The following is an 18,340-nucleotide window of genomic DNA, read 5'->3' as shown; positions in this document are numbered from 1 at the left end:
TTTATTTATTTATTTTTATTATTTTATCCCTCATTGAGATCATAACACATGATGTTTGCTGGCTATGTGGTATTCTATTGTTTGGAATAACTGTAATTTATTTCATGACTACCTATTTAACATTTAGAATGTTTTATTTTCTCCCTAACATAAATAATATATATAACATTGAGGTAAACATCTTTGTTTACTGTTAAACTGTTCTCTTGTTATTTTCTTAAGTAGATATCTAGAAGTGGGAATACTAGTTCTAATAGTATGTGCATTTTTAAGGTCCTTGATGAATATGGCTACGTTTTCCATTGAAAGAGTGGTAGGTCAAAAGGTATAAGCATATTTAAGGCTTATTTATGAAATAGTCATGTTTTCCAGTGAAGCTGGATCAGCTTATATTTTCACCAACAGTAGCATATCACATCATAATCTCAAAATAAAAAAAAGAAAAATTTCCAGGCTCATAGTCTCTGCAAATGGAAAGACTTAATACAAGCACTCGGTATTTTGTGTATTTTAAATATGCTTCTATAGTGTTTCTAACCAGTGTAGACTTTGTTTCAGACTCACAATTTCCCACAATGCACAATTATAAAAATATATATGATATGATAATGATTATATCCCTACCATTTTTACTTCTATTATATAATAAATGTTACCAAAGTATATGTGTTATATGACACTATGTGCCATTGTCTATTGTGTACGAGTCCCTATTATGAACAAGGCAGTCTTTTTTTTTTTTAATAATTTTATTTTTTTAATGGGGTGACATCAATAAATCAGGATACATATATTCAAAGATAACAAGTCCAGGTTATCTTGTCGTTCAATTATGTTGCATACCCACCACCCAAAGTCAGATTGTCCTCTGTCACCTTCTATCTTGTTTTCTTTGTGCCTCTCCCCACCCCCTATCCCTCTCCCATTACCCCTCCCCCTCCGTAACCACCACACTCTTATCAATGTCTCTTAGTTTCACTATTATGTCCTACCTACGTATGGAATAATACAGTTCCTGTTTTTTTCTGATTTACTTATTTCGCTTCGTATCATGAACAAGGCAGTCTTAAAGTGGTATTTTGCTTTTTGCTATAAAATCTTATAAACTTTATAAAACATCAATATATTTCATAAATAATTATCATATTTATATCTGGCCATTGGAATGCCACAAAGTTGTAATACTAAAGGAAAATTAGAAAATTGAGATTATAAATATGCAAAGTATGGTGTTGCCATTGAAAGCAATGTAGAACAACTTTTGTAAGGTCTTTTAAAATGAGTTAGTTTTCCCAATGTCTATGGATTACTAAGAAAACTAATATTTAATATTTAAAATGTTATAATCTTAAGTTTTAGACAATAGTTTGTATTGGCTTAACAACAATATCAAATAACTTGAAAATGAATAAATATCTTATTATAAAACAAGCTCTGATTGGTTACAATAGTATCATAACATGATTTCAGCCCCATTCTGTAAGATATGCCATTAATAATCAATTCTGGACCAACTTTAAAGCACAGGCCCTCTAGCCTCATCTGCCTTCATTTTCTTTTCTTATTGTTCTGCCTTCTGAAACACTTGTACAGATTGCTGACTGATTTTTGTAGCCCCATTTCCAAATTAGGCAGTGCTCTGGAAGGGACGCTACTTCAAACAATAAAATTGATAAATGGCCAGAGTCTGCTATTTTAGTCTTTATTTTCATTTTCTCCATTTAATAGCTGTCCCTTTCATTTTGCATTTTAAATTGAAACTTGACCTTTGTGCTACTACGAATGAAGGTAGAAAACAGTTGATAACTTATACCAGATAACTCCTCTGAAATCAATAGGTTGCAAAGCACTAAAAGGATGTTAAGAATTGATACGAAAAGCAAAAAATATCTAGGGGTGTGTCTTCAAGTCCTTACGATACAATTGTGCTGCAGTAAATCCTGGTAAATTTGAGAGTGGACAATATTCCCTGTATATTTTCATAGCACTGTTTCCTCCGTATGTCCCAGGGTAAACGCATTTGCCAGTTTGATAAAGACCAGTCTGTTTGCAGGGCTCAGCTCCAGATTTGCCAAGCTGTAGGCCAAATAGAATCAGCTTACAAAACCTTGGCTTGCTTCTTTACAGTAACTTTCAGTGGTTAATTTGTGGGTCCTTCAGAGACGAGTGGTCAACAGATGAGGCCAGAGTTTTTTCTGATTTTGTGCTGGTTCTGGGAACCCAACTGAGCAGTTTCCCATTGTTGACTGGGCTCGGCATATCTTCAGTGACTGGGAACCCATGACCAATCTTTAATGCCAGTTGGCCCACAGTGAGTTGAGCAGACTTAAAATCGGAGACTTTGGTCAGCTCATTTTGAAACCTCTTCTTTGGGACTGGGGAAGTCATAAGCTCTTCACTGCATTCTTAAATGTGTTCAGAAATTCAGTGGGTTAGAGTGGGTGCAGCATACTCCCAAACTGTGTTATATGTGCATGGAAGAGTTGTAAATGTCTCTACTATAGGAAATTCCCATTTCATGTAAAAATCTTTATGATGGGAAAGTTCAATGCTTTCTTTTAAAAATGTTTAGCGTGTTAGATAAATTTTTTTTTCAAATTGCTCAATGGGTGGGACCTCATTATATACATAATAAAATGGAAGAAGGAGGCTGTTATGTTTCAGGTTATCTCCTCACAACACCGAGACTCTGTACCATTTGAGTTTTCTGGACATTTTATAATGATATGTTTCAGTCTAAGTTTGCAAAACAGAGTGAGATGTGAAGAAAACTAAAAAAAGTCAACTATTATTTGAAATAAAAGACTTGAATAAGAGTGATTTTTTTAGGACGCTTGCCTTAGTTCTTCACTTCGGTTTATTTATAAGCACGTAATTTATGTGTTTTTCTTTTCTAGAGAAGAATGTAAGTTGATATGTTATATCCTTTATAAATAATTTGAGTTTAAGTTTCTGTTATTTGATGTATAATACAACATCTATGTTCAAAGATGTCATTTGCCAAGGAAAAAATGTGCGAACCAAATCCTCTGCTTTGTTGGAAAATAACTTTGTGTCCCTTCTCTCATGCACCTCCCAAAGGAATGTATGTTTGGCTTGTCTATTGCAATTACTTTCAGTCACCTAAATTGTTACTGATATTTATCATAGAACAGGCATATACTTTGGCTTGATCCTTGTTTACAAAAATATCATAGTTTCTACAAAAAAAACTCCATGTAACTGCCAGCAACAATAAAAGTCATTCCCAGTTATTGCGATACCTGTAAAAGGTTCACAAGCCATGTCTAAAAACTTAAAGTGAAACTTGGAAAGTGAGAAAGTAACAAGTGTAATTAAAACCTTAAATGCATTTGTAAATTATCTAAATATATGCAAAATTAATAACATACTGAACTATAAAGGTAATAGAGGAAGAATAGCAAATTGGTCTCAAATGTACCTGCTTTTAAACCCTGGCACTGCCATGGTATACTCATTTTTTAACCTCAAACACATTAGTGTCTCTATAGCTCAGCTTCATGTGTCAGATAGTCATACTAATAGCTCCTGTTATAGCAGTTGAGAAAATGAAATGAGATAATACATGAAAAACACCCAGCATAGTGCCTAAATATTTTAGGTATTTTAAAAATCTTCACTAGCCTAATTTATCATCATTTTACTCATCTTTATTCCACACTTCAGAGAGATAGCTCTGTAAGTCTAGTCGCATTTGTTCACACTTCAGGTACATTGCTAAGCACTAAAGATTGCAAAAGCATTGTGAAATCCACAGGGAGCCCACAGTTTAGTTGGAGAAACCAAGAGAAGAACTAATGGAAGTTACAATGCCTTATACCAGTGGTCGGCAAACCGCGGCTTGCAAGGCACAAGCGGCTCTTTGGACCCTTGAGTGTGGCTCTTTGGCCAGTTTAGGAGTACCCTAATTAAGTTAATGACAATGTACCTACCTATATAGTTTAAGTTTAAAATATTTGGTTCTCAAAAGAAATTTTAATCGTTGTAATGCTGATATTTGGCTCTGTTGACTAATGAGTTTGCTGACCACTGCCTTATGCTATTATAAGTCTCTATGCAGAATGCCAGGAATCCACTTATGGGGATCATTGAAGCTCTTCAAGAGACGGGGCAGGCAGTCTGGTCAATGAAAGTTTAAAGCAGGTGGTTGATCCTTCATAGGATCTTAATTAGCAGGACTTAGTTACTTGAAAAAGAGAAAATATGTTCTATCGAGGGAGCAATATGGGAAATGTATGCAATAGGAAAGGGTGAAGAAGTAGGTGAGAGATCTCAGTATATTCCGGGGACGAAAGTAGTTGAGTGTAATTGGAGAAAGGATCTGATGTGAAAGGAATCAAGGGATGAAGCTGGAGAGTAAAATCCTGATCAGTTCATAGATAATGCTAAGGATGCTGAAAGGCAAAGGGTGTCATTTGTTATTTTAAAGAGAGAATTGTTGTATGAACAGACTTGGGTTTTTAAAATATATTCCTGGCAATGTGGTGCAAATTACTTCACCCTTCGTCAGGATTCATGCATTGTTTTATAATTGTTTTGCTTTTGATTTCTGAAAGGACCTTGTATGAACAGGAAATGCTTTTTCTATTACCCACTTATTCCTTTGCCAGACATTTCTTGAGGAATTACTATGTTATATCATTGTAATTGGGCTAGATTCTGAAGATGAAAAATCTTTGCTGTTAAAGTGCTTATATTCTAGTGAGAGAGAGACAGTAAACAAACAAATGACAAAAATAGCAGTGCAGACAGAGGACCCTCAGCCACAAAGCCTAGAGTGATGGGGACAGGGGAGGGGAAAAGAAAAGGGAGGATTAGAAAAGAGCTAGTATTGGGGTCCTCCAGTGTTCATTGTAATTGGAGTTTCTTTATTAAAAAAAATTTTATTTATTGTCTTCAGCAAGAGAGGAAGGGAGAGAAAGTGGCAGCAATATTGAGCTATTCCTGTATGTGCCCTGAATGGGGATTGAACCGGCAACCTTGCACTCTGGGAGGATGCTTTAACCAACTGAGCCATCTGGCCAGGGCCTTTAATTGAAGTTTCAAAAATGGAATGTTATAAAAAGAAAAGAAAGTTCTTCCCATGACCCAGGAATGCTCAGAGACTATTGTTTCTTAATATAGAGCAAGAATAGGGTTCTTTAATTCCATAAAAGCTTCAGTAAGATTTGTATGTGTACTAGAAAAGGTAAACAGAGAATTGAATCAACCAACTTTACTTAATTATCTGAATCATTGGTTTATTCCTTCTTTGATTTATTCAACAAACATTATTGAGTAACGTGTCCCAGAAGCTGCTGGACTTAGAGTTACCCAGGCAAATGAGCTTGGTTCTGTGCTTTCCTTTGTGTCAAAGACATATAGTGTGCGCTTGAGGCAGTCCTTTCATTGATAAAGTGTGCTCCTCAAAATCCAGTTTCTTCAAAACAGAATGACAGCCTGACCTGTGGTGGCGCAGTGGATAAAGTGTCAACCTGGAAATGCTGAGGTTGCCGGTTCGAAACCCTGGGCTTGCCTGGTCAAGGCACATATGGGAGTTGATGCTTCCAACTCCTCCCCCCTTCTCTCTGTCTCTCTCCCCTCTCTCTCCCTCTCTGTCTCTCTCTCTCCCTCCCTCTCTCCTCTCTAAAAATAAATAAAAAAAAATTAAAAAAAAAAAACAGAATGACAACTAAAATCTACAGAAGTAGAAGTATTTTACTACTACTTTTTAGGTAGATCTCAAAAGTTCTTATCATAAGAAATAAATTTTGTAACTCTAGGTGATACATGTAACTAGAGTTGTGTGATCATTTTAAAATATACACCAATATGTTGTATTTCATGTTGTACACCTGAAATTAATATGTTATATGTCAATTATACCTCAACAAAAAAAAGTAAAGAAGGAGTAACTGCCATTTAAGAAGAATAAAATGATTTCCCATGGCATTTCTAATATTTTTTCAAGTTTACACTATTCACAAAAATTAGGGGGTCAGGGGACGTGCAGGTACTCCAGGACTTTTAGACTTTTGTATCAGTGCATTTTCACCAATGAAACAAAAGTTGGTTTTGTATCTCATTTGCATAATCAAACAACTTTCTTTGACTTGTCATTTGCTTTTCTGAGGCTCTTGTTTTTTTTTAACTTTTATTAATTTTTAATGTATTGTGTTTACATGGATTCATGTGTCCCACTGAATATAACTCCTTCAACTCCCATGCCAGTGTCCCTTTTTTTTTTCGTATTTTTTCGAAGTTATAAGTGGGGAGGCAGTCAGACTCCCACATGTGCCCGACCAGGATCCACCCAGCATGCCCACCAGGGGGCGATGCTCTATCCATCTGGGAAGTTGCTCCGTTGTGGCCGGAGCCATTCTAGTGCCTGAGGCGGAGGCTATGGAACCATCCTCAGTGCCTGGGCCAACTTTGGTCCAGTGGAGCCTTGGCTGCGGGAGAGGAAGAGAGAGATAGAGAGAATGGAGAGGTGGAAGGGTGGAGAAGCAGATGAGCGCATCTGCTGTGTGCCCTGGCCAAGAATTGAACCTGGGACTTCCACACACCAGGCTGACGCTCTACCACTGAGCCAACCGGCCAGGGACCCCTGTGTCCCTTTTTATACCACTTTTGCCCCCCTTCCCCTAACTTCCTCCCCTCTTCCCTATAGGATTTGCTGTCTTGTTATCTATACCTATGTATTATGTATTTATAGTTTCACTAATCCATTTACTTTCTCTGATCCCATCTTCTCATTCCCCCCTCCCCCTGACTACTGTCCCTCTGGTCCCTGTCATGCCGTCTTTCTCTCTATTCTGTCACTCAGTTCACTTTGTTCATTAGATTCCACATATATGTGAGATCATATGATATTTTTATTTCCCTGCCTGGCTTATTTCACTTAGCATAATAATCTCCTGGTCCATTTATGAACTCACAAAAAGTAAGATTTCATTCTTTTTCACAGCCACATAGTATTCCACTGTATATATGTACCACTGCTTTTTAATCCACTGGTCCACTGACGGACACTTGGGCTGTTTCCAGATCTTGGCTATTGTAAATAATGCTGCCATAAACATGGGGGTGCATATCTTCTTTTGAATAAGTGGTTTGATATTCTTAGGATATATTCCTAAAATGGGATAGCTGGGTCAAAGGGCAGTTCCATTTTGAATTTTTTGAGAAAACCCCATAAAGTTTTCCACAGTGGTTGCACCAGTCTGCATTCCCACCAGCAGTGCAGGAGGGTTTCCTTTTCTCCACATCCTCACCAGCACTTATTAGGTGTTGTTTTGTTAATGAGCGCCATTCTGACAGGTGTGAGGTGGTATCTCATTGTGGTTTTAATTTGCATTTCTCTGATGATTAGTGATGTTGCACATTTTTTCATATGCCTATTGGCCATTTGTATGCTCTCTTTGTAGAAGTGTCTATTCAGTTCTTTTGCTCATTATTTCATTAGATTGTTTACCTTCCTGGTGTTGAGTTTTAGAGTTCTTTGTAAATTTTGGTTATTAACCCCTTATCAGATGTATTGGCAAATATTTTCTCCTATTGTGTGGGTTGTCTTTTTATTTTGTTCATGGTGTCTTTTGCTGTGCAGCAGCTTTTTAGTTTGATACAGTCCTATTTGTTCATCCTGTCTTTTATATCACTTGCCCATGGAGAAAAATCAGCAAAAATATTGCTACAAAAGATATTGGAGAGTTTACTGCCTATGTTTTCTTCCAAGATGTTTATGAAACTTATATTTAAGTCTTTTATTTTGCATTTATTTTTGTGACTGGTGTAAATTGGTGGTCTAGTTTCATTTTTTTGCATGTACCTGTCCAATTTTCCCAACACCATTTATTAAAGAGACTGTCTTTATTCCATTGTATGCTCTTACCTCCTTTGTCAAATATCAATTGACCATAAAGGCATGGATTTATTTCTGGGTTCTCTGTTCTATTCTATTGATCTGTATGCCTGTTCTTATGTCAGTACCAAGCTGTTTTGAGTACTGTGGCCTTCTAGTATAATTTAATAACAGGAAGTGTGATACCTCCCCCTTTATTCTTCATTTTCAAGATTGCTGGTGCTATTTGTGTTCTTTTTTGGATCCATATAAATTTTTGGAATATTTGTTCTATATCTCTGAAGTATGTCATGGGTATTTTAATAGGAATTGCATTGAGTTTATAGATTGCTTTGAATAATATAGACATTTTAACGATGTTTATTCTTCCTATCCACGAACACGGTATATGCTTCCATTTGTTTGTATCTTCCTTGATTTCTTTTAATATTTTATAATTTTCTGAGTACAAGTCTTTTACCTCCTTGGTTAAATATACTCCTTGGTACTTTATTTTTTGTTGAACTAGTGAAGGGGATTGTTTCCTTAATTTCTCTTTTAGACTGTGCATTTTTGGTGTATAAAAATGCCACTGATTTCTGAATATTAATTTTATATCTTGCCACCTTGCTGAATTTATTTATCAGGTCTAGTAGCTTTTTAACTGAGACTTTAGGGTTTTCTATGTACAGTATTATTTCATCAGCAAATAATGATAGTTTTACTTCTTTTCCAATTTGGATGCCTTTTATTTCTTCTTCTTGTGTGATTGCTGTGGCTAGGACTTCCAGAACTATGTGGAATAAGAGTGGTAAAAGGGGGCACCCCTGCCTTGTTCTTGATCTTAAGAAGATTGCTTTTAATTTTAGCCCATTGAGTGTGATGTTGGCCCTGGGTTTGTCATAAATGGCCTTTATCATGTTCAGGTATGTTCTCTGTATTCCCAATTTGCTGAGAGTTTTGATCATAAATGGGTGCTGAATGTTATCAAATGCTTTTTCTGCATCTATTGATATTATCATGTGATTTTTCTCCTTCCTTTTGTTTATGTGATGAATCACATTTATTGATTTGCGAATATTGTACCAACCCTGCCTCCCTGTAATAAATCCCACTTGATCATGATGTATGATTTTTTATATGTATTGCCAGATCAAATTTACTAATATTTTGTTGAGAATTTTAACATCTAAATTCATCAGGGATATTGGCCTATAGTTTTCTTTCTTTGTAGTATCTTTACCTGGTTTTGGAATGAGGATTATGCTTGCCTCATAAAAGGATCTTGGAAGTTTTCCCTCCACTTAAATTTTTTGAAATAGTTTGAGAAGTATAGATGTCAGTTCTTAGAATATTTGGTCAAATTCACCCCTGAAGCCATCTGGTCCAGGACTTTTATTTGCTGGGGTTTTTTTGATAACTGTTTCAATTTCATTTGTTATAATCAGTCTTTTTAGGTTTTCTGATTCTTCCAGATTGAGCTTTGGAAGATTATATGTTTGTAGGAATTTATCCATTTTGGCTAGATTGTCGAATATTTTGGCATACAGATCTTCATAGTATTTTCTTACAATCCTTTGTATTTCTGTGGTGTCAGTTACTTCTTCACTTTTATTTCTAATTTTATTTATTTGAGTCCACTCTTTTTTTCTTGATGAATCTGATTAAAGGGTCATTAATCTTGTTTACCTTTAAAAAAAACCCAGCTCTTGGTTTCATTGATCTTCTGTATTTTTTTTTTAGCTTTCATGTCATTTATTTACATTCTGATCTTTATTATTTCCTTCCTTGTACTTCCTCTGGGCTTTATTTGTTGTTATTTTTCTAGTTTTTTAGATACAGGGTTAAGTTGTTTATTTGAGCTTTTTCTTGCTTCTTATGGTATGCTATGAACTTCCCCCTCAGGACTGCTTTTGCTGTGTCCCATAACTTTAGACTTGTACGTTTATTTTTATTAATTTCAAGGAAAATTTTTATTTTTTCCTTGACCTCATAGTTAACGCATTCATTATTTAATAACATTCTATTTAACCTCCAAGTGTTTGAATGTCTTTCAGTTTTTCTATTATAGTTGATTTCTAGTTTCATACCACTGTGATTATAGAGGACACTTGATATGCTTTTAATCTTCTTGAATTTATTGAGACTTGTTTTGCATTCTAGCATGTGGTCTATCCTAGAGAATGTACCATGAGCACTTGAAAAGAAGGTATATTCTGCTGCTTGGGGTGAAACGTTCTGAAGATATCTATTAAATCCAGTTGTTCTTGTGTGTCATTTAAGGTTGCTGTATTTTTGTTAATTTTTTGTTTGGAGGATCTATCCATTGATGTTAGTGGGGTATTAAAATCCCCTACTATTATAGTATTGCTGTTGATCTTGCCCTTTATGCCCATCAAAATCTGCTTTATAGATTTAGGTACTCCTATATTAGGTTCATAGATGTTTACAATGGTTATATCCTCCTTTTGGATTGCTCCCTTTATTATTATGTAGTGACCTTCTTTATCCCTTACTATAGTTTTTTTTTTAAAGTCTATTTTGTCTAAGTATTGCTACCCCAGCTTTTCTTTTTCATTTTCATTTGCATTAAATACTTTTTCTATCCCTTCACTTTTAGTCTAGGTGTATCTTTTGTTCTGAGGTGGGTCTCTTATAGAGAGCATATGTACGGGTCCTGTTTTCTTATCCATGCAGTTACCTTATGGGTTTTGAATGGAGAATTTAATCCATTTACATTTAAGGTTATTATTGATATGTAGTTGTTTATTGCTGTTTTATTCTTTAAATCTACAATCACCTTTTTCTCGATTTTTTTTCTTTGCTCTTTTTACAGCCAGCCCTTTAACATTTCTTGCAGTACTGGTTTGGTTGTAATAAATTCTTGGAGTTATTTTTTGTCTGGAAAGCTTTTTTTTTTCTTTCAATTTTAAACAATAGCTTTGCTGGATAAAGAAGTCTTTGTTATAGGTTCTTGCTTTGTATCACTTTGAATATTTCTTGCCAATCCCTTCTGGCCTCAAGTGTTTCTGTTGAGAATTCAGTTGTCATCCTTATAGGGGCTCCTCTGTAGGTAATTAACTGCTTTTCTTTTGCAGCTTTTAGTATTCTTTCTTTATCTCTTAAATTTGACACTTTATTATGATGTGTCTTGCTGTAGGCCTCCTTGGATTCTTCTTTAATGGATCTCACTGTGCTTCTTGAACTTGTGTGATTTTAACCTTCATCAATTTAGGGAAATTTTCAGCTATGATTTCTCAAACAGGCTCTCTATTCCTTGTTTGTTCTCTTCTCTTTAGGAATCCCTATGATGCAGATATGGATTCTCTTCATGTTGTCATAGAGTTCTCTTAGAGTTTGCTCAGATTTTTGAGCCTCTTTTCTTTTGCTGTTCTGCTTCCATGCTTGTCCTCTAAATTGCTGATTGATCCTCTGCTTCATCCACCCTGCTATTAATTCCTTCTAGTGCTGTCTTCATTTATGATATTGTATTTGTCATTTATGACTGGGTTTTTCTTAGGATTTAAATGTTTTGGGGTTTTTTTGATGCTTGCTATCTCTTTATTTAGGTGCTCATTATGTCAGTCCATTGTTGCTCTAAGATCCTTGAGCATCTTAAAAAATATTGTTTTAAAATCTGCATCTGGTATTTTGGTTACTTCATCCCATTCAGTTCTTTTTCTGGGGATTTCTCTTGTTGATTCATTTGGGTCTCGTTTCTCTATCTTCCTATTTTGTCTGTATTAGGTAGCACTGTCTGACTTTAAAATTTTTGTGTGGTTTTTATGAAGAAGGTGGGCTTGGTGGTAGTGTCCTCCAGGCCACTTGTTTTCCTTGTTCTAGGAATGCTTCTTGAGGGTAATATTTTCCCTTTTGTTGTATTATTAAATGAGTATTAGATGCAGTTGGTCTTTTTGTGGGTACGTTTATTCCTTTTGGCTGGCCAGGCTTTTACCCTCTCTGGTCCTGGGGAAAATCTGGTCAAACCACCAAGTTTCCATGAGTCTTGCCTCCTGCAGCCAGTCTGCTTGCTGCCTGTTGGGCTCAGCCACTTAAAAAACCTCTGCTAGAGTCTAGAGCCTGCTACAATTCAGGGATTTGGAAGGATGTTGTGTGTGGCTCTGCCCCTCAGCCCCAGGTGTCAATCTGTCCAGGTTTTTTCACAGACCTCAGCAGGGTATGGCCACAGGAATTAAGTGGGTGTGGCCTCTGAGACCCAGAGGTGTGGTTTACCCCCTCTCTGGACAGTTTCAGCTCAGTCTCTTGTGAGGTGGAAGCACCAGTGATAAACACGGGAGAGTGTGGAGGGGATCTCTGGTCTCAACACCAGAAAACTGAGTCACTATTGTGCCGCCTGCCTCCTGTCCTCTTAGAACGACTCGTCACCATGTCTGGGGTAGGAAAGACTCCCGAGGGCAGAGCAGCCACTTTTCCCCAGGCTGATGCCACTCAGAAGGGATTGCTCCTCCCAAGAAAGATGGCAACTGCAGTACTGGAGAATGACTCAGCATAGGGGTTCCGGGGGGCTGTCCCCCACAGTGTCTCTCCCTGGGCCTCCAACTTTACACTCTCCTCCTCCAACTCCATTCCTCTCAGCTCTCCTGCCAGAGCTCCTGGTAAGTAGCTGTGAACGATGTTTTCTGTGCAGGCCCTTTAAAACAGAATCTGCATCCGAGAGGTGTGTCTCTTTCTCACCAACAGAAACCCGGCTCTTTTCACAGCTAAATGTTGTCTGGATGCCTCTTCTGGGGCTCTAGACTTGGTCTCCAGGCCTGGGGCTGAGGACCCCCACCTCTGAGGGCAACCCCCCCCACTGTGAGAGTCCCTCCGGGCCGCTGCTCACTCCTGGGAGCAGGGCAAGCCTTTTCGCATTTCCACCCTTCCTACCAGTCTTGGTGTGGCTTTTTCGGTGATCCTTGGTTATAGAATCCTCTTCCTTTAGTCCTAAGTTGGTTTTTCAGAATGATTGTTCTTAAATTATGTTGTAATTCCATTTGGTCCTGGAAGGTGGCAGTTGGAATGTTTGTCTACTCTGTTGCCATCTTTCTTTCATCCTCTGATGTTATTGTTTAATAAATCAAAAAATAAAATTTTTTTATTGCTTCATATTCATTTCAAAATATTCCCTAATTTTTGTGAGCAGTAAATATGGTCAGGCTTTGCATCAAAGACTTAAAAAGAATACACAAACCAAAGCTCTAACTCTTTCTCTTTTATTTTGGGTCTGAGGTTCTTTTTTTAATTGCAGTAAAATACATAACATAAATTTACCATTTGAACCATTTTAGGTGTACAGTTCAGTGGCATTAAGTGTATTTATACTGTTTTGCAACCATCACCACAATCTATCTCCAGAATACCTTTTACCTTCTCAAATCAAAACTATGTACTCATTAAACAATAACTTTTCAATTATCTCTCCTCCCAGTCCCTGGTAACCACCACTTACTTTCTGTCTCTATGAATTTGACTATCCTGGGTATCTTGTATAAGTGGAATTATACAATGTGTGTGTGTGTGTGTGTGTGTGTGTGTGTGTGATTGGCCTATTTTACTTAGTGTAGTGTCTTCAAGGTTCATTTGTCATAACACTAATATGTTTAAGTGAGTCAAGAATTTCAGAACCATGGTGGAAACCAGTATGGCACTGTGGAAAATAGTATGGCCCTGTGGCATGGTGGAAAACAGTATGGCAGTTCCTCATGCACATAATGTGGCAATTCCACTTCTGGGCATATACCTAAAAGAATTGAAAGTAGGGACTTAAACAGATATTTGTACACCTGAGTTTTTAGCAGCATTACTCACAATAGTTAAACAATGTTATCAACCAAAGTTTTGATCGGTGGATGAATAAATAAACTGTAACATAGAAATCAATGGAATGTTATTCAAGCAAAGCTCTTCTTAAACAATGATCTCTTTTAGCCTTGGCCAAATAGCTCAGTTGGTTAGAGCATTGTCCAGAAGTGTAGAGGATGCTGGTTCAATCCCTGGTCAGGGCACACAGAGGAACAGATCAATATTCCTGTCTCTCTCAGATTTTTCCTTCCTTTCTCACTAAAATCAATTAAAGAAATTATTTCATTTAGTTCTCTGCAAATATAATTTGGAAGCTAATAGATAGATTGCCCCAATGAATTTTATCGACCTTTATGTTTTCAATGAAAGGAAACAGTTTCTATAACATGTGAAAATGAAGGGCTTCAAGTTCATGGGCTACAGACTGAATTAAATTTACTTTTCTTTATTTTATTTATATGTCACAAAATAAAATTAGACCTATCTGGAGGCACTTAACTTGACTACAACTCAAATTAAAAAAAAGAAGAAACCTTTTATTTCAAATATACAGTATATATTTTCTAGTGTTCTACTAGAAAGGCAATATTTTCCCTGTGGTTTATGTTGAATGTGCCAAGCTAGTTTGTCCCATTCTACAATGCTAAAATGAACATTTGTTTTGCAACTTTATAGACTTTTCTTTAATGTTTTATTTATAGAGGATATTTTCAAATCATGTTATTGTTTTTGTTTCTCCTCATCCTCCTCCTCTTCCTCCTCTTCCTTTTTCTTCTTCTTTTTTCTTCTAATCCTCTGACATTATTTTGAAAAAGTTAGAATGGAAGTGATAGAACCAGGGAGTTTTGTGCCCAGTTCATAATAAAGAAACTTTGCAGACCAGTCTTCTAGAGACAGCCTTCTTAAACTGTAATGTGCTTATGAAGCATCTCTGGATCTTGTTAAAATGAGTATTTTGATTAAGTAGGTCTTGGGTGGGGCCTGAGATTCTGTCTCTAGTAAGCTTTCAGGAGATGCTGCTGCTGCTGGTCCTCAGCCAGCATTTTGAGTACCTGATCTCTAGAGGGCCCTCTTCTTATCCAGCTCAGGAAATCTGTGTAATGTACGATGCTTACGCCACATAATGCAGTGCCCACAGACCCCAGATCTCTGTGTTAATACTAAATGCTTTTAGGCAAATTACTTAACTTTTCTGTACCTTATTTCCCTTCATTTGTATAATTAAAATAATGAGTACTTTCCTCATTGGTATTATTTTTAGCCACCCTGTTTCAAGTTTCTCTCCAACTCTGCTGTCTTTGATGAGGATTACAACTGCAAAACAAACAAACTAACTAACTAACAAATAAAACCAGTACAAAAGAAATTCAACTAATTTAAGGTGATAGATTGGTTCTGGTTTGTCTGAGATATTTCTAGATTTAGCATTTAAAATCCCAGGTCTTGGGAATCCATCATACCTAGGCACTTACGGATTCTTGTTCATTTGAGCTTAATTTCCAGTTGGTCTTGAGACAGGACTCCAAGAGTTGCTTGCTCAACAGGATAATGAGGGTGGAAGGGTTTGTTTATTTAAGTAAAATTTCATTTTTGGTGGTCTTATTTTTAACCCTTTATGTTTGTTTGCTTTTTCAGTGTTCAAAAGTTGAATGAGTTTCTTTTGAGTGATGAGATTGGTGATGACAGCTGGCGAACTGGTGATGGTTCTCTTCCTTTTGAGTCTTGTAAGAAACACACTGGAGTCGTAAGTACTTGTTCTTGTTATGGAAACAGTGAATAGGGAATAGTCCTAAGAATGGATGATTTTAAATGGGTGCAATAACAAACAGTACTTTAATCTATATGAAGAACCTGTACTTTAATCTATATGAAGATTGATTGCCACCTACTTCTACAACAAACCTCAGAAATCGAAAATCAGTCAATAAATGTATAAGGCTTATGTTTATAAATGATCAAAGAATTATCCCAAAATAATAAGCACATTCTTTTTGTTTGTTTGTTTGTTTGTTTTAACAATATATTTTTTATTTTTCAATTACAGTTGGCATTCAATATTATATTAGTTTCAGGTGTACAGCACAGTAGTTAGACTTTATATAACTTATGAAGTGATCCTCTGACCTCTAGTCTGTGTCACTAGAAGTCTAGTACCCACCTGGCACCACAAATAGTTATTATACTATTATTGACTATATTTCCTATGTTGTATGTACTTTATATCTCCAAAACAGCAAATGTTCAATTTAAGCAGGAATTGAGAGATTGTACCTCAAGCTTTATATAAAAATAATACAAAATCAGTTTACATTTCCTGCACCATATTCTTATAATACTTTTTAGCTGTATTACACTTTTTAATTTAAAAAGTGCTTTATGATGCATTCTTTTGACTCACTTAACGTATTACATTACATTGCCTATTTTTATTATTCCAATTAATAAATTGAGTTTTCATGTTATTTGGCTTGAATAAAGTCAGAAAATACTAGTAAGTGGCAGAACCAGAAGTAAAACTTGAGTATTGTAACTCTTGAACCAGTATATTCATCCATTATACAAATACTTAGTATCTACTTAAAGGTTGGAAATACAGTCAATATTATTTTGTCATGTATCACATGTACTATGACATGGATTATGTATTTATCTGTGTTTCCAGATTTATAGACTACTGTATACTTTATACCAAAACATATAGATGTAGCAATGAACAAGCAAGACATGGTTCTTCTTGTCACAAAGTTTGCTTTTTTGAAGCAGGAGTCAGATGATAAACAAGTAAAAAACAAGATAATTTTGTTGTGGAGAGAAAATAAAAGTAGGTATTAGAAAGTGACAGGGATACTCGAAACAGGTTGGTCAACTGGCATTTGAGCTGATAGTTGAATGAAGAATAGGAACTTTTCTAAGAGAATCTTGGAAAAGAACATTTCATGCAGAGAACTAGCAGCTGCAAAGACTCTGAGATGGGAATTAACTTGGAGTGTTCAAAGAACAGAAGACCATTATGATGAAGCCTGGTGAGGAAGGGAAAGAAAGGACAAAGTAAGAACAAGGATTAAGGGCCTTGCTTAGATTATGGAAATAATTTAGATTTTATTAGCATGTAGTAGGAAACCATTGGATAGTTGTAAAGTAGGGACTGATATAATTTTGTTTGTATTTTTAAAAGATCACTTTGGCTACCAGGTAGAAAATAATCAATGGGACAAGAGTAGAACAGATAGATCAGTGAAGAGGTCCTTATACCATAGGCAAGAAATAATGGATAAAATTAGTTAGTTGACTCAGTGGATAGAGCATTAGCTTGGGTGCTGAGTGCTGAGTGCTGAGAATAGCTCGTTTGTTCTGAGCATATAAGCCTTAGGCACTAAAAATAGCTTGGTTGATTCAAGCATCATCCCCAGTCGAGGTTGCTGGGTGGATCCTGGTCAGGGTGCATGTGAGAGTCTGTCTCAATATCTCCTCTTACTTAAAAAAATTAGTTTTAATTGCAGTTTCAGTGGACATTGTGAGGAAGTGATCAAATTCAACATACATTTTTTAGGTTGAGCTGACAAAGACTTGCTAACATATAGGATGGAGAGGATAAAGGAGGAAGAGGACTCAAGGATAAGTCAGGTTATTGGCTTGACTGCTGAGAATATGGTGGAATCATTAATTGATATGGTGGAATCATTAATTGATATAGGCTGAGAAATGAGTAGGTTTGTGTCGAGGTGGAATCAAGAGGCATGTTTTACACAAGATAATCTTTAGATATGTATTGACATCCAAGAAGAAAATTCAGCATTGGAGTTTTAAATAGAGGAGTTACTAGCCATTAGATAATATTTAACTCAATAGAACTAGACTTTTGAGAGGTGTGTTTGAAAATTTCTGGTCTATAAAGTGATATGTATATTTCATCACAGTAAAATAGATGTTATTCTAAAATGAGTTATGTTGTAAGTTAATACTAGTTATTCATGTTATTATTAGAGAAATATATGAATTCATTTACCATTTTTATAACCAAACAAAAAAATACATGCACTCTGCTGACTGGAATTAATTGAGGCTTGGAAAGCCTTTATTGACAATTAATTAATATTAATTTTTTCTCAACATTAAGTTTAAAAACACTGAAAAAGTTAAGAAGAGCACTTAGCTATATTTAGGTTTGCTTTTATATTATGTTTTCCTAAAGTTATTTTTTACTCTCTGTTAAGTTATTTTATTGAGCAGGTATGACTTTTGTCTTAGAAGAAACTATCGCCCGTGCTTATAGACACTAGAAGAACAATGCCTCAAAATGCTTGTTTGCTGCTGTGTGGACATAGACACAAAGATAAGAATCATTATAGAGTGTCTATACTTTGAGGCAGCAAGAAAGTCAAGCATTTGATTAGAACCAGCCTTGTCACACTTTGGATGATAAGAGATGACCAAATGACTTATTAAATCATCTTTCAAAGATATGAGAATGAACAGAGTTAGATGACCTTTCGAAAGGGGATAAAGGAGGTCAAGTTTGTGGAGTTAGGGAAATCTGAAGAATCTTTTGTATGAGATGAGGGATAGAAGAAAAATTGAACTGAGAAAAGATTTTTGGAAGGAAAAAAGAATCCCCTTCAAATGCATCCAATATCTTCAGGGTTATTGAAACCAGACTGGACTTCTGATGTCTTTCAGGGTCATTCATCACTGCTGATG

General features: G+C 35.9%; 1 protein-coding gene across 8 annotated transcripts in view; it reads left to right on the top strand.

Moving 5' to 3' along the window:
• The window catches only part of ABCC9 (ATP binding cassette subfamily C member 9), a 152,099-nt gene that overhangs the window by 35,336 nt on the left and 98,423 nt on the right, over positions 1–18,340 (top strand). For all 8 annotated transcript variants that reach the window (XM_066264640.1, XM_066264658.1, XM_066264631.1 and 5 more), the window contains exon 15: positions 15,278–15,386. In XM_066264640.1, coding sequence (XP_066120737.1) covers positions 15,278–15,386 — 109 coding nt within the window. The remainder of the gene's footprint in view (positions 1–15,277; positions 15,387–18,340) is intronic.

Source organism: Saccopteryx bilineata, chromosome 1, assembly GCF_036850765.1.
Source record: "Saccopteryx bilineata isolate mSacBil1 chromosome 1, mSacBil1_pri_phased_curated, whole genome shotgun sequence".
NCBI classification, from domain to species: domain Eukaryota; kingdom Metazoa; phylum Chordata; class Mammalia; order Chiroptera; family Emballonuridae; genus Saccopteryx; species Saccopteryx bilineata.
The sequence above is the reverse complement of the archived record's forward strand: the minus strand, read 5'-3'. Positions and strand labels throughout refer to the sequence as shown.